General features: G+C 39.8%; 1 protein-coding gene across 2 annotated transcripts in view; it reads right to left on the bottom strand.

Moving 5' to 3' along the window:
* The window catches only part of LOC134743657 (myosin heavy chain 95F), a 51,890-nt gene that overhangs the window by 2,975 nt on the left and 25,091 nt on the right, over window positions 1–23,824 (bottom strand). Inside the window, exons 2-24 of one of the 2 annotated variants that reach the window (XM_063677240.1) lie at window positions 21,259–21,448; window positions 20,205–20,278; window positions 19,465–19,594; window positions 18,543–18,707; window positions 17,916–18,178; window positions 16,595–16,744; window positions 15,878–16,134; window positions 14,773–14,930; window positions 14,362–14,526; window positions 13,713–13,836; window positions 12,726–12,828; window positions 12,096–12,293; window positions 11,580–11,804; window positions 10,995–11,202; window positions 9,859–9,995; window positions 8,782–8,886; window positions 7,862–7,974; window positions 7,355–7,462; window positions 6,905–7,042; window positions 6,455–6,547; window positions 5,195–5,239; window positions 2,361–2,481; window positions 677–794 (exon numbers count right to left, since the gene is read on the bottom strand). In XM_063677240.1, the coding sequence (XP_063533310.1) occupies window positions 677–794; window positions 2,361–2,481; window positions 5,195–5,239; window positions 6,455–6,547; window positions 6,905–7,042; window positions 7,355–7,462; window positions 7,862–7,974; window positions 8,782–8,886; window positions 9,859–9,995; window positions 10,995–11,202; window positions 11,580–11,804; window positions 12,096–12,293; window positions 12,726–12,828; window positions 13,713–13,836; window positions 14,362–14,526; window positions 14,773–14,930; window positions 15,878–16,134; window positions 16,595–16,744; window positions 17,916–18,178; window positions 18,543–18,707; window positions 19,465–19,594; window positions 20,205–20,278; window positions 21,259–21,442 (3,382 nt within the window). In that variant the 5' untranslated portion in view covers window positions 21,443–21,448. The remainder of the gene's footprint in view (window positions 1–676; window positions 795–2,360; window positions 2,482–5,194; window positions 5,240–6,454; window positions 6,548–6,904; window positions 7,043–7,354; window positions 7,463–7,861; window positions 7,975–8,781; window positions 8,887–9,858; window positions 9,996–10,994; window positions 11,203–11,579; window positions 11,805–12,095; window positions 12,294–12,725; window positions 12,829–13,712; window positions 13,837–14,361; window positions 14,527–14,772; window positions 14,931–15,877; window positions 16,135–16,594; window positions 16,745–17,915; window positions 18,179–18,542; window positions 18,708–19,464; window positions 19,595–20,204; window positions 20,279–21,258; window positions 21,449–23,824) is intronic. The other variant, XM_063677241.1, reaches the window with a different exon arrangement.

The following is a 23,824-nucleotide window of genomic DNA, read 5'->3' on the forward strand; positions in this document are numbered from 1 at the left end:
GTCCGCCTCTACAGATTCTCGAGACAGATTCCCGTGAAAATTCGTGAGCAAATAATTATACAGAATCTTTTTATAAACTGAAATAGACATCGCACAAATATTTCATTAAATAATTTGATTTGTTCCCGAGTTAGAATATTGTCGTTTTTTTTTCAAAATGGCGGAGTCATGAGAATTTGCGAGGTCAGCTTAGAATTTTAACCTATGGGATTATTCGATTTCTGATGATTTGAGGTCGCCTTCTTACATCAAAGCTTTTATATCTTGTTGTTCCTTTTATCCGTGATGCAAATTTAGGTGTTAATACCAGTATCTCTATATAAATGTTTCTTTAAAAGAAAACACGCAAGGAATGGCGGATACTAAACAAACTGACTAAAAACCTACATGTATATGTTCTTACGTCACGTTCATGCAACATAGGCAATATTAGTTGAGAGGTTAAAAGGTGTTAGGTTTGCTATACAAATTACGTATATCGGTAAATAGTGACTCCTGGCTCGGTCACGGTCGTCTTGCGCGGGTTCTTGGCGTTCCTCGGGGCACCTTCAGGCGGCGATGGAACCGTGTCGGCACGCGTCAATATAGTGATGTTTATTGTTGGTCTTCCAAGCGTGGTACACCTTCAGGCGGCGATAGAACTCGAACGGCTACGTAGTGATGGTACATTACATACCTGCGTCCATGATGCTTTGCGGCGCCCGCTCCTGCTCGTTCATGGTAGTCTTGCGCGCGTTCTTGGCCTTCCAAGCGTGGTACACCTTCAGGCGCCGATGGAATTCGTGTCGGCACGCCTGTATTATACACATTTTTAGTGATCAAATTGAACAACTTGTCAGTAAAGAAGGCGTAGAAATTCAAACTTCTATGACAAATCGATTTTTCGCTCTTACACTTTTGAAATTTGCTGCCTTTAATACTGACAAAATTCATTTGCCAGAATGTAAATCAGAAATAGGTATTGGAAGACAAGGAGCTACGAATTACTAAATTTCTTCACTTTAAGGACTAGCTGCCACACAATATTATATTTTCATTTTAAGAACCAGCCATGCTAAAGTGGTCAGCCTCATGAATACACAGAAAACAGACGGCTTTCATCGTATTGGGACGAAAAACGGAAAAAACAAGTTCATGTTCAGATAGCGTTATTGACCGTGTAATAGTTCGTCAACCTTATTGCAGAGACATGCAGTCCACAATGGCCAGAAGTCGCTGTTACTACAAAGTCTAAAAGTGTTTTGCGCTACTGTTTTTCTAAGACTTGGGTGAATGAAACAGAAAAACAATGCCCAAGAGGAATCTTAGGGCCAACTGTATCAACTGTAATGGACTGATCGATCATCGCCAAACAACAGTGAACTAGGAAAATTCCTATAAAACCAAATTTAGCGAACGATGACGGACGGTTTAGTGCAACCGACCCTTATACTCACTGTACACTTACCTCCAACCAACTTTATTGTCACATGTCCAAAAGGATATTTAAGAGCAAGTTCGTCCTAGCCAGCCGTATTAAGGTTCACGATCAAATTCACGATAGCAGATGCATTGATTAAGATGCGTAAAATCTAAGACAATTTCGTGCTACGAATTTGACAGTTAAGCGAGATATTGACGTTTGTCAATTCAGTGACCGCAGTCCGCAAAACATGGCGCCATAGACATAGTATAGTAGTTATAGACATGAAACCGAGCGACCAGGGGTAAGATAAAGACATATTCATGTATTGACAGGGTAATGTATGGCAGCATAATCCTTTTTCTCTTTCACTCTTATAAACTTCGGTATTTCGCCATCGCCTCCTACGTATTGCCATAACCCGACCATGAAAAAAAACCCGGTCGGTGATAAGGACAAAGCATGGCACTATTTTCTCTTTCCTCTTATAGGAATCGCAATAAGACTATCTTTCTCTATCATAGAGTGTCAGGCCCTTGCATGGCGCAGTACAGCGCCATCTGTTTTGAATGTCAAACTAAGGGGCACGTTTTTTTCTTAGACTTTACCTCTCTATTACAATCAATTATCTTTGACGATAGACAACGTCCATAATGTTTAGTTAGGGTCGCCGTCATCAAGAGATGAGGAGGAGTATACAGGGTGGCTAAAAACTAAGTGCATTCCCGTTGCCAGGGAGGATTTGGGATTATACTGAATAACTTTTACTATAGGACCAAACGAAATCACGAAAAAAAATTTACCCTCCCATAGAAAATAGACCAGCCAAAATGTATGAAACTGCCAATTTTTTTTCGCGATTTCGGGGCTGGTCCCGTAGTAAAAGTCGCTCAGTATAATCCCAAAACCTCCCTGGCAGCGGGAATATTCATTTTTTAGCCGCCGTTGTATACGTTACCTCTAGCAGCTCGATGTCGCACGACGTGTTGATGGTGTCCCTCAGCTCGGAATACTTCCACTTGGACAAGTCGTGTTTCTGCTTGCCTTGCATCGCTTGCTGCATCCTAACTCGCTCCGATCTACAATGACATACACCTGTTATTACAATACAAACATACTGTATTGCGGTCAAATAACACTGACATGCACTCATGCAGTTTTGTTTTAAAGTAATGTCTCACTTAGTCCTACACATATTAGTAACAACACATTCATACAAGTATTATAACGAACAAATTAGTATAATAATAATATTTTTCAATAAAATACAAGTAATTTACTAGTACACAACTTAAGAGGAAAGGGGACTGCCGTTTTTCCATACAAACGTAGTCCACATTTTCCTCTCTAGATATTGACATTATGGAAAATAGTTTTATATAATTCGATGTATATTGACCATAGCTATGCCTTTTTTAGATTTTTTTGGTTATTGTAGAAATTAGGAGCGAAAAACAGATTTCATACAAATTTAAAAATGCTCCTAACTCTTGTAATAATTAAAAAATCGAAAAAAAAAACAAGCGTAGGGGCTTAGCTGTGGTTGATATACAACAAACTGCGTCAAAATATTTTTAATAATGTTAATATCCAGAGAGGAAAATGAGGCCTACGTTTGTATGAAAAGGCGATTTCGCGCGGGTACTCCACTTTTGTCTTAATTACTTAATTCAGAAGAAATACTCTTAGTACCAAAAATTTGGTTTCGTATAATGCAAAAAAGTGATATCGTGACCTTGACCAATGAACAAATACATTTGATAAAACAGGAGGAAGCTACCGCGAACATCGATATTCGAAAATCATCTATTGGCCCTCTATCGCTCAAATACAGAAATGCCGATAAAGACGGAAATAGTCAATTTTCAAATTCGGAGTGTGTAAGTGCTTTAACTTACAGTGCAAAACGATAATATCAAAGTAGAAGCAAGATGCAAGTCTGAAGACGCATGCAATAACTTTAATCGACAAAAACAAACCAAATTATTACCCCACTGATAAGGTTTTTAAAGCTCATCAAAATTAAAAATATTACAAAAAAAATTACACACAACAGTCTTATTTTAATAATCAGAAAATATGAAATTCACAGTCTACGCATAAGGTTTCCATCCATACCAATACCAATACCAACTCGATACTTGATCGATATACATAGAATGCTTCATTGATCAATCGATAATCAGTCAAAATTGATTGATGCACGATTCGACAATAATTAATAGGGTTAAATTGCATTTTTTGGAATAGTATCCAATCTCAAAATCGAGCTCTGCTGTTTTTCCGTGTTTTTATTTAATTATTAAAAAAAAAATCATGTAGACTACAAAAAATCAAAAGATAATTCCACGTTTCATGTTATTGTGATTACTGTTTAGTTACACATCCAAATAATAATAAAAACTAATTTACAACTAAATAGTTAAGCACAGTCCATGCCATAGTAGAAACAAGCGGTATAAAGTTAGCGGTGAGTTAGTAGGTGTCAGTAGAGATCATTTCGCTTTCAATCATTCTAGACTATAGATGCGCTCTTACTTGATCCAAATCATAAATTCGACTTATACTTACTTTTATTATGTACTTCTATTTCGTTACAAAGTGTATTATTTTGTTCCCAGCGAGATCATTTTTCTAACTGATTTAAAGTAAACCTACGATATTTTTTTGTAACTGTATAGGTGAGTGAGTTTGTTGAAGACAGACTGTGCATATTCCTTATGTGTGAATTCTAGTTTTCAAACCATCAATCATCAATTCAATGTCAATTCAGCGAAAAATTTCAAAGATTGTCTTACAATCTTATCCGGGGTATTATAAACACAGTAGCGGAAAATAATCTATCTAATTTTTTCAGATAAATTTTTATAATATTTTTGATTATTTCTCAGAAACGGCTCTAGCGATTTCGATGAAATTTACAATATACCCGTATATATGAAAACGAAAATTCTATCAACCTACATACATTTTAAAATTCATTAGTTTGTCCGAGTTTTTGCTGTACACCGGTGGGCATTAAATTGTAAAGTACTGATTCGATTTAATTTTTAAACGAGGCCGAAAAATCGATCCATCTAGGTTTTATTGTTGGTAAGATTCGCTTTTGAGTGATTCGCAAATAAGATATTTAATAAATATAAAATACATTAATTGGTTTGTGTGAAGTCCCCAATCCGCATTGTGCTAACGTGGCTGCCTACATTGCCACGTGCAGTGAATGGGACGTAAGTATAATGGTCGTGATAATGACGCAATGATTGTTTACATGATATATAGTCTAATTTCACGAGTTTCCGAATGAATGCGTGCAAAAAATAGCAGTTTGATAGATTTTTTTCCGCTGCTGTATATCAGTAAAAGAACGCATCCAGTAGTTTATATCAGAAAGTAGTTGTGATAATATCAACGTTGAAAACTCGTCGAATCAAGAAAACTAACATAACTAGAGACCGCTTGAGAAGACTTTCAGCAGTTTTCAATTAGTATGCTCTATATGCATCATTAGCTACACAAAAGATATTATAATTGTCCGAATGTGTAAATAGTTCTTTTGCCAAAACCTACGTTTCTAGATCATTTCGACCCCTACGCGTTACGACAGTTACGACTGATGACAAACGAAAAAATACTAGCCGATCGTAGTGGCACAAAGTGTCAGTATTCAACGTCACGTTTTTGTATTTCTTATCTTATGACACTATCACAGCTCTACTATCTGTTACAATAATTGAAAGCGAATCATAGATATAGCGAGCGTGCATAGAAGGAAACGTTAGTCTCACTGAATACCTGTTCAACTTATTTTCTCCATTCACTGTGTCCATTGTTGGGAAACTGTGCAAACAAATAATACTTACTATCACAATACTAATCATTCGCAGCATATCAACTTCTGACAAAAAAACTAAGTCAATCAAATATGTACAATCGGGCTACCTCAGAACTGTAAATCATACAGGCCCAAGGTAGGCAATTACTTTATTGACATCTACAATTTGATTTATTCATCGCTTATCATTTTGCAATGGTCTTAAATATATTTTTCCCTTAAACACTTCACACGTAACTGCATTTGTGCTGTGTTTAGGAAGTGTGTATTGTCAATTTACAAGTAGTGTGATATTTGAGCTGTCATTTACCCGTATGTGAGTTAATGATGATGCTTTTTTTCAGGAGCATCATAAAGGTCGATGTAATCATGTTGTTTTAACGCACTCATCGGTTGAGTATAGAGCACTGTGTTTCCGAACGAGTAAGTGCGAGTGGTGAGTAAATCACAGAGCGTGTGGGTTGACTCGACGTTCGTATGAAGTCAATGTACTGCTCATGATTGTTGTTTGTGGTCTTGTCGCTGTATGTCGTGCCAAGCTATATACAGGAAGAAAGGCGCGACAAGCGACCGTGTTATTTTAATTTGAAGTACAACATTTGTTCGTGAACAATTTTAAATTAAGTCAGATATTTGTTTAAATTATAAAATCGTTATGAATTTTTCAAATATTTGTTATAAAGTACGGCACCCATTTCATGATAAAACAAGCTGCTTATTTGACTTCTTTTATAATATAAAGACACTTCCTTTCCTTAGGTTGGTATTCCACCTGACCTGTCCAATTTCTTTGTTCAATATGTATTTGCTTCTCACATTTTGCTTAGTGAGAGAGTGAGACGCAATGCACATTGGACCAAGATATTGTACAGCAGAATACCTACATCAGCTATCATGAAACGAACCCCGGGTACGACGTTAACGTATATGCGGTCAAGATAACTAATGATCTGTAACTGTACAAAATTATTACTAGTCGACGAACTACTTCAAAAGTTCGTCAAAATCTGACGTATACTATATGCGCCACAAGCGCACCATTAGCGAAACTTGCCAACCGCTTACGCGCATTTCGAAGTTACCATACGTACTCTTAGTTACGTACGATGTGTGTGCGTTGCGCGAGCAGTTCGCTAATAGCACGCTAATGGTGCATTTGCCAAATTTAGCCATTTCGTGTATACGCGTATAGGCCATGATATGTAAGTATGGACGCATACCTGCGTAGCTGCGGCGGCGACCCCTCCACGTGCCCGTTGGTCTCCTTAGCTAACCGCACGGCCATCTCGTGGTCTCGACGCTCCTGCTCCAACCTGCACAAACGGACAGAGTGAGAGATACCCAGTGTCAAATTATACTGGTAACCATTGTAACTCTAGGTTTAACCGGTCAACCCCGGGTTAGTGATTGGTGCAAGTGACCCTTAGACCTGTTCGCAAGAACAGTTTAGAATTTTAACCCCCAACGAAAAGAGAGGGATGTAATAAGTTTAATATGTGTATGTGTAGCGTCTGTCTGTGGCATCGTAGCTCCGCAAATGATAAACCGATTTATGTTCGGTTTTTTTTTATCGAAAGTGGCTCTCAAGACTCACTAGATGGCGTTGTTTTACTTTTGTCTTTTAATATTAAAGGTTATTTTATTACATACTACATATGTGTTATTCCTACCTCTCCCGGCTGTCGCGGTCAGCCTGCGCGGCTTGCTCGAGTTGTTGCTGCAGCAGCAGCGCCTGCTGCCGATCCTTTTCCTCCTGACGCAGCCGCTCGGCTTCTTCCGCTTTCCGCCGCGCTTCCATTTCCGCTTTCCTGGTGAACATTACGTACACATCAGACTAGATATCACAGTAGCAGGAATAATTGTACCATAATACTGATTTTGCATTTCGTTCACGTCGGGATATATGTCACTAAGTAATATGGTTAAGCAATCGACCGTGAGAGGCACAAGGCGTAACAAATTCTCGCATTTATTTGTTGTTTGTTTCTAGAATGAGACCAACAAAAAAGGCGATAGCTGTATTAACTACCCGCTGCACGCAAGTAATAAAAAAGATAGCATGTCGTCCGCCGCATGTAGGTGCGACAGAGATACAACTATAGTAGTCGCCTCAGACTCACAGTCGGCGATGCTCCTCCTCCTGGCGCTGTCGATCGAGCTCGAGCCGCTTGGCCTCTTCGGCGGCGCGCATCTCCGCCTCGATCTTGCGCAATCTCTCCTGTTCCTCCCTGTAAGTGAGATATACTTTCATTATAATAATAGCGAGAGAGATAGAGAGCAAATGATAGCGAAATTAACATAACCTAACAACGTAAGGCCCACCGTAGAAACAGCAAAATATCCAAGTTCATCCAACTGTCCATCAGTGGACCTTATGCCTTTTGTAATAAGGTTTACCGATGGACAGTTAACAGTGTGGGCGATGGTTTAAAAAAAGTAAGTTATTCAAGACACTTCGAACAACGCCTTGGGTTATCTTTTTTTACACGTTATATTGGCTGTATTCTGGATTTCTTAGTCTAATAGTGTCTTTAAAAGGTACAAAACAATACAGTAATAACTTCCCGTCCGCTAAAACTGTACAGTAATGACTTTGTTTTTTATTTATTTGATTTTAAACAGCATACCTGTTCTTCTGGTCGAGCATGGCCTTTTGCAACGTGGCCATTTGCACTTCGATATCCTTTTTTAGCTTCGCGAACAGCTGGTCTATCTCGGTGCGGCTGATCTTGTCGTTGCTCTGCAACAAACTGAATTTTCGGTACTGCTGCTTAGGATGGTATTCCACCTGTCAAATATTTGATCAAATGTGCATTGCGTCTCACTCTCTCGGTAAGCAAAATGTGAGACGCAAATACAAATTTGATCAAATATTGGACAGATGGAATACCACCCTTATACAGTCAGCGCTAGAATGAGACTAAATGAGCAAATTATTCAATCATTTTTAGGGTTCTGTACCCAAAGGGTAAAAACGGGACCCTATTACTAAGACTCCACAAGACTGTCTGTTACCAGGTTGTACCTCATGAACCGTGATAGCTAGACAGTTGAAATTTTCACAGATGATGTATTTCTGACATTTCTGTTGCCCCTTAGAACAACAAATACTGAAAACAGAATAAAATAAATATTTAAGTGGGGCTCCTATACAACAAACCTGTTTTTTTTGCCGTTTGTTACGTAATGGTACGCACCCTTGGCCGGTTTTTTTAATCATCTACAGACGCTCTTATCCTTGTAAATTTCCGGATAATAAAAAATAAAACAATATACTGTAAAAGCTCAGTGTATTTACTGTCAGTAGGTATATAATATAAAAATATCAGTATATTATGAGTAGTGTATTATCAGTATAATAGACACGAGTTGGGTCCAGTTGCACCAACCACTAATCACGAACTGATCTGTCACTGAGCAGTGAACTATGAGACTTCTCACACATCAAAATTTGAGGAACGTTTTAACAGTAACATACGATTTGGTACAACAGTTCCTTAAATTTCTAATGTGTCATCGATCTGGTCAAATTTTAATTTTAACATACCTTGATAGTTCCACACGCGTTTCTAATACTGTTCCTCAAAACATCGATGTTTTTCAGAGCCTGATCCTTTTCTTTCTTCAGTTGTTGGCTCACTGCCTCCATGTCCTTTAGTAATAAAAACATTATTGGATTATTACATTGGGACTAAAAATATAATTTTTGTATGTTACAATTCCACTGTTTTACAAATTACGATATTTAATTTCAAAGAAAGAATCATATTGTGTCTCATACTAAAATTGGTACGACTGACCAGACAAAAAAGTGTAGCTTTAGAAGATGGATTAATGTGAATGTGGGTAAATGCGAAACTATATTTTTGTGAAAACAATTGAGTACAAATTTTGTCAAGTGCGACGATATTAAAAGAATTACTTATCGATTCCTTTTAAGGTAGAATGACTCCGTATCATTTAAAAATCATTTCATTGTATTAAAAAAATTGGGATGGTAGAAGTTAGTCAGTTAAACCCAACTTTAGGTTTCACTGACTTCTGCTGCTAGTTAAGATGTTCCTATTTCCCTGATCCAGTATTAAACCACCAGTATTGATTCAGAATACTAAAGAAGAGACGACTGAGGTGGCTTGGGCATGTGCATCGTATGGAACGGACTCGTTTACCACGTCAAATCCTACTAGGAGAGATTGCAGACGCAAAAAGACCGGTCGGGCGGCCAATGCTGCGCTTTAAAGATTGTGTCAAGCGTGATATGGTCGCCTTTAATATCCCATGCAACCAATGGCAGAAACTGGCCGAAGACCGACCCATGTGGCGTCGTGTTGTCCATGATGGCCAATCCAAGCACGACGATGCCTGGTTTACCTATTTGAAAGAAAAACGCTTGGGGCGCCACGAGCAGGCCTCCAACCCCCGCCCACCTGGGGGAGCATATACCTGCCGCGTGTGCGGACGAGGGATCCTCTCCCGCATAGGGCTACACAGCCACGAACGCAAGTGTCGTTACCGGGATGCTGCTTAAAACATCTGGCACAGATGAAAAGGCCTATTATATATATATTGATTCAGTATCCAGTACGAGAGCGGCCGGCCGGTATGAACATGAACAGCAATGAACCTTAAGACTGTGTTCGAGCGCGCGTATCTTGGCGAGCCCCCGGAGCCGCGGCTGGTGGCGGCGCCGCACCAGGTGCCCGCGCACGGCCTTCTGGATCCTCACCAGGCACTGCCGCCGGTACACGATCTTGTTCTTTACTGCAATACAAAATAAACGTGGAAATGCTGTGCAACTGTAATCATCTACCACTACCACTTCTAACATTATCAAAACTGATTGCGATCGTAAAATCCGAACACGGAAAATAGGACGCGGGGCTGAAAGGTATCTGTAACATATTCGTAGTCCAATGTCCCCTGACAAACTCCCTAGTTTGAGATCAATTTGAATTTGTTATCGCAGTTAAGGTTTTTTTTGCTCGAAGGCCGCTACTATGATGGAGTGAAGGATGAAATTCGATTATCGAAGTTCACAGAAGATCCTCTCACACGCTCATGTATGAAAGCCGGATTAAAAATTGAAGTTTTACAACAGAGTAGCACAACGAATATAGATCTCGTCCAACTCCGAGTACTTGCTGAGCCGGAACACGCAAATGATGCTGACTTGTAGTCGGAAGTATAAACCGTAGGTCGCAAACCGCGGCACGCGAATTGTATTATTTAAGGCACTCAAACACTTAGAGGACTTAGATCACTCAAATCTTAGAGTAACTTACACTAGAGCGGTACTGTCATAGTAAATTTTGTAACCCCAGTAAATTCACTGCCATCTGTCGACACACTTTAAAACTAAAAATAAATATTTATAAAAATACGATAAAATGTATTTAAATATGGATAAATAATTTTTTTTTATTTGCATTAATTATTTTTATGATTTTGACCCATGTTCTTTCACTGATATGCGTTAAAATTGTTAAATAACAAACGTAACCGTCAACGCCATCTATACGACTGTAGGCCAAAACTAGTAGCGCCCTCTGAACGAGAATCAAATTTTCTTGATTTTCGAGGCACGTTTTTTCCTTAGACTGTATCCATCTATTACGGAGTTATATCTATCTGCTCAAATTAACTCTTGGGGCTCTTTGCCACTCCTAAAGCTAATGATGTCTACTGTGGCTGGCTTTTGTCTTCAAAACTCAGCCGATTTCTAGTATAGACCATGTTCCGTAGTATATGTATATAACTCACGTTTAATAATAGACAGCACGGCGAATATGGACCGCCGCCAGCGCGACTTGACGAGCCACGCGAGCACCTTGTCGATGACGGCGCGGAGGCTCTCCGGGTCGGAGCGCATCATGGTGTCGAACTCCGAGTACTTGCCGGGCCGGAAGAACACGCGGGTGATGCCGAACTTGTAGTCGGAGGTGGATAGCCCCATGCTGTGCACTATAGCCTGAGAATTCAAGCGGATCGATACGCTCATTTCATTATAATTTAGGACCAGGGTATAAGAAAATTTAAAAACGTGTTTTCTTGATTCATTTTGTGTCCAAAACTTCAAGTTCCGACGTAAAGTGTATGAAATCACATTTGAAGAAACTTGGTTTTTTCATTAAAATTGCTGAAATATATGCTACGATAGTTACGCCGCACCAATCTTTTTCTACGATGTAGATAAGACTATACGTTAAATTTTGTTGCAACATCATGATTATGATATATATTAGCAGGGAGTAAATTGTTCAAAAAACAAATAATACGACCAGATGTATCGATTAGATTCGAAAGAATTGTATTTATCAGTATGCGGGATGGTATGGTATTATGTACCTCGGCGAACAGTTTCGGCGACAGCGTGCGCAGGCGGGACGGCAGGAACTGGCTGTACATGGAGTAGAGGTCCTGGAAGGGCGCGCGCGACGGGAAGCCGTGCTCCATGAGCGCCAGCACGGCGATGGTGCCGCTGCACTCCAGCTGCGTCAGCACCAGCGACCCCTCCAGCGCCAGCCCCACCATGCGGGAGTTCGGCTTGATGCAGCGCACGAAGTTTGTGCCCTGAGGACGTTAAACACGATTACAGATTACATTCGTTGTGGATGGTGATGGCCCCGCACATACTGTCCGGGACGGGAGACGCGCACGGGAAGCGTCCCGCGTCTTCTGAAGTTCAGCCTGACCCGTTTACAGTATGTCGTTGAGGGCAGCGGCAGGTCAGTGAGCAGGGCAATATTCGTGCCCTAATCGATGCCGTGTGTCGCTTGTGTGTCTGTGCTGTAGACGGGACATAAGAATTATTGTGTGGATTTACCAGTTTTACACGATTTAGTTAGCCCATGGACAACTCACGTTCTGCTTCAGCTTCTCCATCAGCTGCGACAGCTGACTCTGGAACTTGGCGCCCACGGAGATGAAGTTGAGCTTGCCCTTGGCGTTGTTATTGTCTGTGGTCTGGAACAGCTGCTGCACCAGCGCGCTGCCGGACTCTTGCACGAGGAACTCTAGGGAGGCGTGGAGGGCGTCATTGTTCTTCTCTATGAATTGGCTCTGAAAATAATCATTTTATTTCGTAGGAAAATTTACAGCTAGAGTAACAAAAAAGGTAATGACATACAAACAGTGAGATAATTAAAAGTTTGCACAGGTAGAGGATTATATTGAGGAGTTTTTAGACATTTTTGAAAAGGTTAATATTGATATGTAAAATAAGTATGAAAGTTTGCGACTGATAGTGATCATACGTGCAAATTTGTCATAGAATAACCATCGATGCACTACTATTTAAGTACTGATGATTTAATGACGCATTGCCGTGTTTGACCATTTGCACGTCTACCCGACTATACTCTTTGAAAGCATCCAATCTGAGGAAGAGGAAGTAGCTATAATTTATATTATTATTATTATATACGAATGCACAGGCAGCTTAAAATAGCTGATACGTGTATATCAATGCGCACTCCTGTAATGGTAACTCACAGTATTATAACAGACGGCGCCCGCGAAATGCCTCAGCAGGAAACCTTCGTCGTCTCGCAGAGTTCGGTGCGCCTTTAGGCGGGAGGAGCGAGGGAGCTGCAATCTGAAAATGCAAAAATCATGCTATATACTTATCTCTTTATTTTCTTTTCTTTATGTATGATTTGTGAAGTTGTTTATTATTTCATCAAAGTGATTTCAATAGTACCTAAGTAGAGATCAAAGTTAGTACCTACCTACCTAAATCATTTATTTGCTTGAAAAGGGTACAGTTTATAACTTTTAATTTCTCATGCTCTGAAACTGGGTCGTTTGTTGTTCTAAATGTGTGCAGATAATTATACATTGCTCTAGAGCACTGTGATTTCTAAGTACGCTATTAAAATTTTGGTTTTAAATGGATTTGTTGTACAATTACTATTCTTTATTAACTCCCCATTCCATAAATAATGATATTTTTACCTAAATTATTAATTGAAAGTACCCTCAGAAATACTACTGAAGTTTATACTTAGAAGTGATTTTTTTAATGCACATGTATTTTACTTTCCTCGTATTCGAAATGAAAAGTAGTGTTTAACTCGGGTGAAAAGCACCATTTCATCCCTTAGTCAACAATCTCGTTTTAGCGTTTATCCCGGTTGCGTCTTGAGACGCTACTGCTTTCGGGCCCAAGGTCGTCAGCTGTACTTGGCACGGCCTTTTGCATCCTTATTTGCAAGACCATTAGCGCATATATCCTTAGCAATGTCCTTGGTCTTCCCGTTCTACAGGAGTTATACTCGGTATAGTAAAACCTTTAATGACCAATGTAGTTATTGCAACATGGTCATACGATTGTCGGTTAACTGTTATACGTATTTGATGACATAAAATACATAAAACGTTACTTATTATCGTCGTGACACCACTTTATCGGTCAACAATAAGCACAAGTTTTAACAGCACTAACAAATTTTCTTAAGTGACGTGTTAAAAACAACTTACCTTGAGTTATTGGTGCCTAGCTGCTTGTGCACGGAGTGTGTGAAGTGGCCAAACTCTGGCTTGGGTAGCTTGGATTCTTCGTCCAAAAGATGGAAAACGCCGTGGTTCTTGCTTTCGATTAAATCTGAAAGTAAGCATTGTTGCTAGTAATGGCAACGTAACGTGGCCTATTAAGAAAAAACCGGCCAAGTGCGAGTCGGATTCGCGCACCGAGGGTTCCGTACTTTTTAGTATTTGTTGTTATAGCGGCAACAGAAATACATCATCTGTGAAAATTTCAACTGTCTAGGCTATCACGGTTCATGAGATACAGCCTGGTGACAGACAGACAGACGGACAGCGAAGTCTTAGTAATAGGGTCCCGTTTTTACCCTTTGGGTACGGAACCCTAAAAAGTAATTGCCAGTTTTGTAAGAAAAAAGTAAAAAAATACATTTTTTAACAAATTTTTTGCGACAGGGCTTTACCTGAATACGTTTAGTTTTTTTAGACATTCAAATTTAGTAGAATTATGTTGAGCGTGACGACACGTTCATAGATCTGAAGTTATGGATATATTCTAACACATTTGAACCACTCTTTGGGAGGTTGAAAGGAGTCTTTAAATTGGAGGAATGTAGATTTAGGCAAGCCTGTGGGCACCGAGTACCTATGCAGTCCTGGTTGTCGCTGAAGCGCACCTCGGGCACGACGAGCCCCTCGCGCTTGTACAGCTCCTGCTCGTTCTTGAGGATGCGCTCGTTGAAGAACTGCTGCAGCTTCTCGTTGCAGTAGTTGATGCAGAACTGCTCGAAGCTGTTCATCTGGAAGTACTCTGTAACAACACGTTACCCAATTACTGAAGCGCTCGAAGCTCTTTATAAATAGTGGATTCGGCTTGTAGTGAGAAACTATGGACATTCTGCAAGGACCAATTTTTAAACATAACATAACAGAAGCGCTTGTAAGTCTTTGTGGATAGTGGCTTTGGATTATAGTGAGATTTTTTGGAAATTCATCAGAGACAGTTTTACAACATAATACGGGCAATCGGTCACTTTATCTTGTTGGAATATCTCACCAAAGCCAGCAATGTCGAGTACTCCGATATAGTAGGCCGAGGCCTGGAAGGGGATGGAGGCGTTGATGCGGTGCACGATGTAGTCGAACAGGCGGCTGTACACCGCTTTAGCTAGCGCATCCCGGGCTGATACTGCTTCATAGGTTTTAAGAGGCACCCTAAAAAAAATAATTAAAACAACATAAAAAAACAGAATGTTGAAACATGATATGTTATCCGTTTTTATCTTAAAACAACAGGATTATGCTTACAATTTCAGACCTTTTTTTCTTTTTGATTTTGGCCTATTTCGTAAGAAGTTTCTTTCCAACTTCCTAATTAAATATTTAGGTACGTAATGTCTACAGCTACCATCAGAGTATTGGATATTTTGCACTATTCAAGTCAATAAAATAGGAACATGACCTCTAAACAAACTTACATAATAGCAGTCCCCTTCATCCCTCCTCCACGTAAGGTAGTTATTAGTAATCTCTGCATTGTTATTGTAAAACAACTAAAAATAACAGTGAGTGAAGCCGTACTGATCTAAACATCTTGAAATATGTCTCACGATAGGATAGTTTAATTTCGATTGTAAACAGTATTAGTCCCTGTTATAATTAATGCATTATTATTATTGGAAAGTATGTCACGTAGATGCAGTCTTCTTACTTCATTCAATACATGTTGTGTTTACCTTTAAGTAATTGTTAGGCTAAGCGAGTTTAAACGTTTGTAGTTATACTTAAAAAGGGTAAACAATTGTTGGTGAACCAATAAATATAAAATAAAAAAATAGAGCTCTGCATCAGCCCTGAAACTAGCGCCATCCTGAGCTCCTCACTATCAACTCCAATTAACGACGACGTCGTAGTTAAAAAAGTTTCAGAAGTCTAACTAGAGCTTTGCGTCAACTTCGAAACCAATCTAAGACGCCGCAGTACATACAGAGGTCTCAAAAGTAAGCCTGACTTACATAATAGCAGTGCGCTTCATCCCTCCTCTAGAGCTTTGCATTAACCTTGACACTAGCGCCATCCTAAGCTCCCGATTATCAACTGCAAACAAAGACGCCACAATAGCTAGCGAGACAACTGTAGCAAGTAAGACTGACGTTACTTACATAATAGCGGTGCCCTTCATCCCTCCTCTAGAGCTCTGCATCAGCCTCGATACTAGCGCCATCCTGAGTTCCCCACTATCAACTCCGAGCAAAGACGCGGCAGTAGCCAGAGAGGTTTCAGATGTAGGAGCAACATGGCAGCCGCCTCTCGCGCCTCCTTCTTCTTCGAACTGAATGTTGCCGAGATGTAGCACCGCGGCAACTACGGAGTACACTGATTTCTTCTCGGCGTCTGATAGACCAACGCGGGTTAGGGCCTGTGGAAAAAGGTTTGTTAAAAACAGCATGCTTATACTCGTAATGTATTGGCACATGTTTATAGAGTTGGTGTTGCACAATATTTTGTCATATTAGCTCAAAGAATACTTGCAAAAGGTAGTTAGTAACGGGTGCACTACATATTTTATAATTACTTTCATACAGGATGATTTTTGGGTCGTGATCTAAAACCACTTTTTTCTGACTGTAAATGATCCACATTATCATATTTGAATAACAAAATCGACGTATATTAATAATCACATTATAACAAGTAATAATATATGATACGGCATTATAGCAAGTGTATGATAGTTTTTTATAATTATATTAGTAACATGTAAATAAACATAAACTGTTATAGATGTCATATATTAAAGAAAAAGTGACGAAGCCCTCCAGTGGTGAAGGCCGGAGTAATGTCCATCAAATGGTCATGCAGTTGCAGTTAGGTAGTACCTGGTGGAGAGCCTGGAAGTGCTCGACGTCGTCCAGTATGGGGTCCCGGAGGCCGCCCTTGGCCTGCTGCTGCTGCGACTTCTGCGCGGCGGACAGCTTCTTGTCAGACTCGGCCGTCGTGAAGTACTGCGTGCAACCGTTCTTAAGGTACTGGAAATTTACATTCAACGTTAATAAGAACGATCATCTATTTATTTGGAATGTTATGGTGAAACACGGAAAACAAAAAACCGGACAAGTGCGAGTCGGAGTCGCCCACCGAGGGTTCCGTACTTTTTAGTATTTGTTGTTATAGCGGCAACAGCTATCACGGTTCATGAGATACAGGCTGGTGACAGACAGACGGACCGTGGAGTCTTAGTAATAGGGTCCCGTTTTTACCCTTTGGGTACGGAACCCTAAAAACTAGGAAAGCGACTTGAGCCTGAACCGGTGTCGCCAAAAGCCAAGATTATGAGCCCTCGCCCGTCGCGATAATTTTAACTTTATAGACAAATAATAAATAATACATAATAATTTTCCGATGTTTCAGCTACCCTACAAAATACACTCTACAATCTTAATATTGCCAAACGCTTCACATGTACGTTACTCTTCTACAGTATTTGTTTTCTGTGTGGTGAAACGATGAAGGTATCCCCGTCACCGTCAACGGATACATAATAATACCTGGACAATTAGGCAATAGGTAAATTCATGAATGCGTGGTTTCAGCGTGACTTAATTTCAAAAACAATTCCCTACTAGAATCCATCAAGATTTTAGCAGTGCTATTTGTAGCCCCAGCTCTGACTGACCCGCATATTACAGCTCTTCTACTTTAGTATACACGTTATACCACTCGAAGTCTCTCGATGTAAGGTGAACTTACATGGAAGCAAAGATAGATATAACTCCGTAATAGATGGATACAGTCTAAGGAAAAAACGTGCCTCGAAAATCACGAAAATTTGATTCTCGATCAGATGGCGCCACTAGTTTTGGTCTACTCTCGTATAGAGGGCGTTAACGGTTTCGCTTGTTATTTATAATTTTAACGCATATCAGTGAAAGGACATGGGTCAAAATCATATAAAAATAATGAATGCAAATAAAAAAATCATTTATCCATATTTAAATACATTTTAACGTATTTTTATAAATCTTCATTTTTAGTTTTAAAGTACAAGATGGCAGTGAATTTACAATGGTCACGAGATCAGACAGCTGCCAATCAATGTCCCATTTAAAATCCACGTGTATTATTAGTGCAGTCCTTTCGGGCGCCGAACATATCCCTAAAAAAAGGTATCTCAATATTCTCAATGTAAGGTGAACTTACGTGGTAGTCATCAGGTTTGGTGATCTTCAGCGCCGCCCTCAACTCCTGCGGAGCACCAGCGCACAGCAAGTAGAACACGTGGTAATTTCTCTCCTCGGCACTCTGCGTGCATATCCTGGACTTCTCGAGGAGGTAGTGGGAGATGTGCCCGCCGACCACTTGGTATTTGGCGCTGAAGTGGACCTCCATGAATTTGCCGAAGCGGGAGCTGTTGTTGTTGCGTGTTGTTTTCGCGTTACCGAACGCTTCTAGGATTGGATTGGCTGGGGATAAAAGAAGGGAAAATTGTAATTTCGCGTTAAAGTACCTATTTTATTTTAAGGCTAGACGCGGACTTGCTTTCCATCCTCATGTTGCAGATTTAGGACAAAAAGTGGGACTCACTACCGAGAATTTTATTTTCAGTCTGTGTAACCCTTTCTTGTCAAAAGGGGAAAAAATAGCAGTCAGTTAGGTAAGAAACTACCACCGCTTTTAAGGAGTCAATCACACCCATAGCTTAACATGTCACGTAATTTACGAGATTGTGCTGTTTACTATTCGAAGATTTCCTTTCTTTTCAAAGATTTCCTGAAATGCTTGGGTATGCAAAAACACATAGTAAATCAGGATAAAAGGAGCACTCACCGTCTAGAATCTTCTGTTCAACAGGCCCGGCTCCCTTAGCCCACAGGTCGCAGAGGTACTTCAGTATATACTTAGTGGATTCCGTTTTGCCCGCTCCAGACTCGCCGGACACTATGATGGACTGCGACTGTTTTAGAGACTTCATGTCGCGAAACGCTTTGTCGGCTGAAATGTCATAAAACAAACTATTTACTTAATCAGACTAGACATAAATAGGGCAAGGTAGTGTAGGAAAAATAGAATCTAACAGAAAGACAATAAATATCAAGGGCTCTAATAAGGAACGGAATAGCGATTACTCTAAGACAGTAGGTAATATAAACCGCAGTAGACGATTCTTTCTCAGTCTTAACTCGAATCTGTTTACCAAGGGTTGACTGTACTTTCGATGCCAAAGATGTTTACATTATCGCCTTATCAGAAAGGTGTAAGGTGCACATATATTTTGGCGTCGACAATACCATGGGTTTTTTGCTACAACTATACCCATATTGCTCTAGAACTAAATTAGTCACGTGAGAAATAAGCTCAAATTGCGATTCAACGGATATAAATCATAGTATTAGCAATTGTAATTACTGACTGTCATGTAATATAGCTGACAGAATGCATTTCAATAGCGTTATGGATGCTGATCCATCAGTCATACAATAAGACTAATAAGACGTCAAACATTATTCATTATACTCGTACATCTCGTTAAGTGCGGAGTGTCTCGACTAATACACCAATAATAATTGTATTATTTGTAATATGGGCCTTGCAGACTTAAAAAATATATATAAATAATTTAATATAAATTTATAGCGCGTTGATATAATTTAAAATGTAAAGGCCAAGTACAAGTTTGAAGCAAAGCGACAATAACGGGGTTTTAACTTGCCACGTCGTTTGGAAACCCATATTGAACTGAAATACTGACCGATGGCAAAAACGTGCGGCGACAGCTCGCCCAGCGACTTGCCCTGGTAACGCTTGATTGTTGCCGAAGAGTACATGTCTGGTAGGTCGCGGTACGGGTTCACTGCCAGCAGTATGTTCGCTACATATGTCTGGAAACGAAATGTTTCGTATAATGCCTCGGCCACGAGACTCCTTTACACATCTCCCACATTACATCAGTTGTTTCAACGTTTAACTTAAGTTTCTGATTCGGTTAAATAGGCTATAACGTGGGAGGAGATGTGAAAGAACTTGATGATTGGCATGCATCATATTATAATTAACACTAGATGTCCATTGTTCTTGGCTCTTGGTTCAAGGCGATTGAAAAGTTTCGCGATGTTGAAATTTCTCAATAAAATCGACGTAGGTACTTTACTCGGACAGAAAAAAACAATAATTGGCATTAAGAAATGTAAATTTTATTGAATATCTCGTAATTTAGGTGGTTAAAGTAAACAATCCAAGTCCCGCGAGACGCTTTAATTCTTCAATATTTAATATTTACCTTTAAATATTCATGCAAACACGAACCATCAGCTGCAATGATCAATAAATCGCAATTGTAACGGCCAAGGTGAGAATATCCAAGCAATATGACTCATACGGTCTATTGTCAACGTTTGCTTCGTAAAAATAGTCATAAGCGTAATATGGACCTGTTTTAATTTCTTCTAACATCTTCACTTCAAAATGAACCTTAACGACTAGAACACTTACGTATATTTTGTTCTTTTTGTACCGCTCAACCATGTTGTTCAGAAGTGTGGCCTCGTTGAGAAACATCAGTTCGCCTGAAAAATAAAGAGTAATGATAACATTATAGGCTACTTATTTATTATTTTTGTGTTAAGAGTCGCCATCTACTGGATATAGCTGAAGCTCGGATCCCCGCTAATTGTAACACTGGTAGGTAGGTAGGACTGTTACTGGTCTAAGACAGTAGTTTACAGGGAGCACCACGTTACTGGAGACCATAATAAGGCGCTTCTGGCTGTTACGCAAAATGTGTCAATACGCTAATCATACATCACCATATTATTTTGCCGCGTCCCACTTACCGGGCTCCAGCACTGGTGCTGGTCATGCTTTAACAGCCGAGGATAGCAAACGGCTAAAGTACAACACGCTCGGCAGTGGCTACATATTTGAGCCTTTTGGGTTCGAAACGTTAGGGCCATGGGGGCCCAGCGCCCGGCACATATATTATAAGGATTTGGCGTCGTGTTTGGTGGATGCCACGGGTGACCAAAGGACTGGTCAGTATTTTGCCCAGAGAATTAGCATCGACATTCAACGGGGAAATACGGCCAGCCTGCTGGGCACACTGCCGGGCGGCGAGTTAGAGGGTGTTTTTTATTTGTAGAGTTTTTTATGAATAACTTTTAGAGTAAGTAAGAAATTGTTGCAGATTTTATCGCTGTATTGTTTTGTGACGAAGACTGTAACTGATTGTGAGTTTGTATCTATAGAGATTGCTTTCTAAAAAATCGTCGACTTTGACGGCAGGGTGGAGTTCCCAGCCTGAATGAGTGATAACTGTGAGTACTGTGACTTGATCAGCGATCCGTATCATCACGTCACAGTACTCGCAGTTATCGTCGACATCTTCAGTAATAACATATACTAAGCTACATGTTAGGCAAGCTCTCCAGCGGGCAAGGCATCTTCAAAGCTGCACACGCGACGAGGATGCTTATTATCCAGGGGCAGTACGTCTACTTCCTCGACCATCAGCTACTACCTTTCCACTTGTCAAGTCTACAGTACTCACAATTGTCATCGACATCCTTGGCAGGATCTCCAGCCGGCATGACATCCTCAAAGCTGCACACGCGACGAGGATGCTTGTTATCCAGAGGCAGTACGTCTACTTCCTCGCCCATCAGCTCCTGGATGCGCGCCAGGACAAACCCGTCCGTGGGGTCGCGCACCCACACCAGTTGCTTGTCCATCATCGTGACCTGCGACAATAGAAAGTATGGTTACAGTACAGCTCCAGTGCTACTAAAGAAGTCATGGTCTATTAAAGTCCTCGCTCCCACTCAATCCATGTCGAATATTTCTACAATTTTACGGTCAAAAGAAATTCCAATCACGGATTAAGCTATTACTGAAGCCATCATATGATACCAATCGATTACTGCTAAGTATAGCGTCTCGAATTCAATCGTGTGAGTAGGAGTTTTGTGAATATAAGAGACATGAAAAACTTGAAATGGCTATTAGGCGTAAAACTGCCTTTTCACATAGTTAGAATTTTCTTCACTGTCTCTGTCTGTTAGAATCTGTGCTTCCTTTTACCAACAATATCATTTAAATAGTAACATCACATACCATTAAAGCAACTTCCTACATCTATTAATGATCTAGCTTTATAAATACTGCAATTAATAATCTCTTTATATTTTTTCCGAAAGTGGGTCTTGACTTTACTAACCCAGAAGCATTATTCATATTCAGAGTTCAGACTAAGTAATTAAAATTACATCACAGCACGCATGAAGCGTCAAGATGAACCGTATGAAATCAGACTTAAACATATATGTATAATCATTCCACACCTTATTGCAAAGGAATAAGGCGTAATGTCTTTGACGTAGGAAGTGCAGCACATTAATAACAGTGATGATAAACATCTTGTTTGTTGTTTCTGTACATTAGTGATGGTATTGCAACATAAAAATAAATTTCTAAAAATCTTAAGAACATGAAGATTATTTGATATCAATTAATCTACCGAGAGCACTAATCAGTGGCGTAGCGGGGACTAATCTAGCCGTGGGCGAAACCACATCTGCGAGTCCCTTTTCAATGTTTATTCCCAACGTAATAAAAAGGTTGGCGTTGCGAGGCCCCCTAAGTGCGAGGCCGTGGGCGAGATCCCCATTTATCAATAAATCTTCAGCATTGAACATAAAACATATTCAACCAAAGAACTAAACTGTAAATGTAAACTTGTGTTTTAAATTAGGACATTAATATAACGTGGACAAGTAACGGGAAATACCCACTTGAAAAATTGATCCAAAGCAGAAGCAGAAACGTATTAACGCAGGTTGCTTTGAAAAATGTATGTTTACAATAAATATATATATAGTGAATATGAATAAATATAAGTATTTGTGATTAAGCTGGCGAAAAATGTTGCGAAAAAAGCTTACACTGAGACATTAAGCCCGATGTAATTCCGCTAGAATTAACGTACGATTAACTCACTGTCGGACCTAGCGAGCATAACCTACACTTTCAAAATGACGTAAGGAGGGTCCGTAAAAACAGGCGCCTCGTTCCGCTAGATGGACCGACGGAAACAAAAACTGGACCGGTTACGTTTCGGATTGCAGTAAATTCAATTAAAACACTGTGACGCCAAGATTGACATCTAAAGGAAGAAAAAGCTGCATTGGTATTCCAAATCGTATCAACAGATTTTGTGAACCTATCAACATTTAAATTTGGCCGGCAATTGACAAACTATAAAAATAATAATGGTCTCTAATTTGACAAGAGCACCTAATATTAAGATTTCAGTCAAGTTGAAACAATAGACACTTACAGTTTTACGGCAAACGCAAACGTACCAAAGATAAACCCGCATCCGCGTAATTTCGCGAAACACTAGATTGAACATAGCTAATGCGGTAAACGTGAGAACACGTAGAAGTCGTAGAACTCTAGGACATAACAAACAATCTTACAGTTACTTTAACAAAATGAGGGAAAAGACAGAACTTCAATTGACTTGACGACGGAATATATTTATATAGGAGGAGCGACTAAAACAAACACACTACATAAATCAATAGCATGCAGGATCTGCTGCATGATCCTTAGTGATTCAATAACAAATTGTTCATACAAAGCACTCCACTTGGTAATTTGATACGGGATTATTCACTACACTAGTTCACTACCCACTATGGTCTACAAGTAGCTGTAAGACTTCCACCGTAACGACACAGTTCTGAATGCTGACCTGCTTCCGGGACAAAGCCGAGAAAATTGTCCAAAACATTACGGAGAAAATCACAAAGGTACGAATAAATATGAATGGCCGCTGGCGTGGATAAACGAAGGGAATTATTCGATGCAGCGAGAAGAAACGATCAGGAAAAGCGAATGAAAGCTCAATGGGACAAAGACTGGCTGCCGTGGAAATGGAGACAAATTACGAGCCATTCTAAACTTTGTAAGTACATATTATAACGGCGACTCTAGCAATTTGTGGTATTAAGCCATTACGTTGATATTGACCAGTCAATGGTGGGTTACAAGGGATGGATAATAACCAACCTTGATATGATATTATGATTAAAAGAATTGACTAAATAATATGA

The sequence above is a fragment of the Cydia strobilella genome, chromosome 8, assembly GCF_947568885.1.
Source record: "Cydia strobilella chromosome 8, ilCydStro3.1, whole genome shotgun sequence".
Taxonomy (NCBI): Eukaryota; Metazoa; Arthropoda; class Insecta; order Lepidoptera; family Tortricidae; genus Cydia; species Cydia strobilella.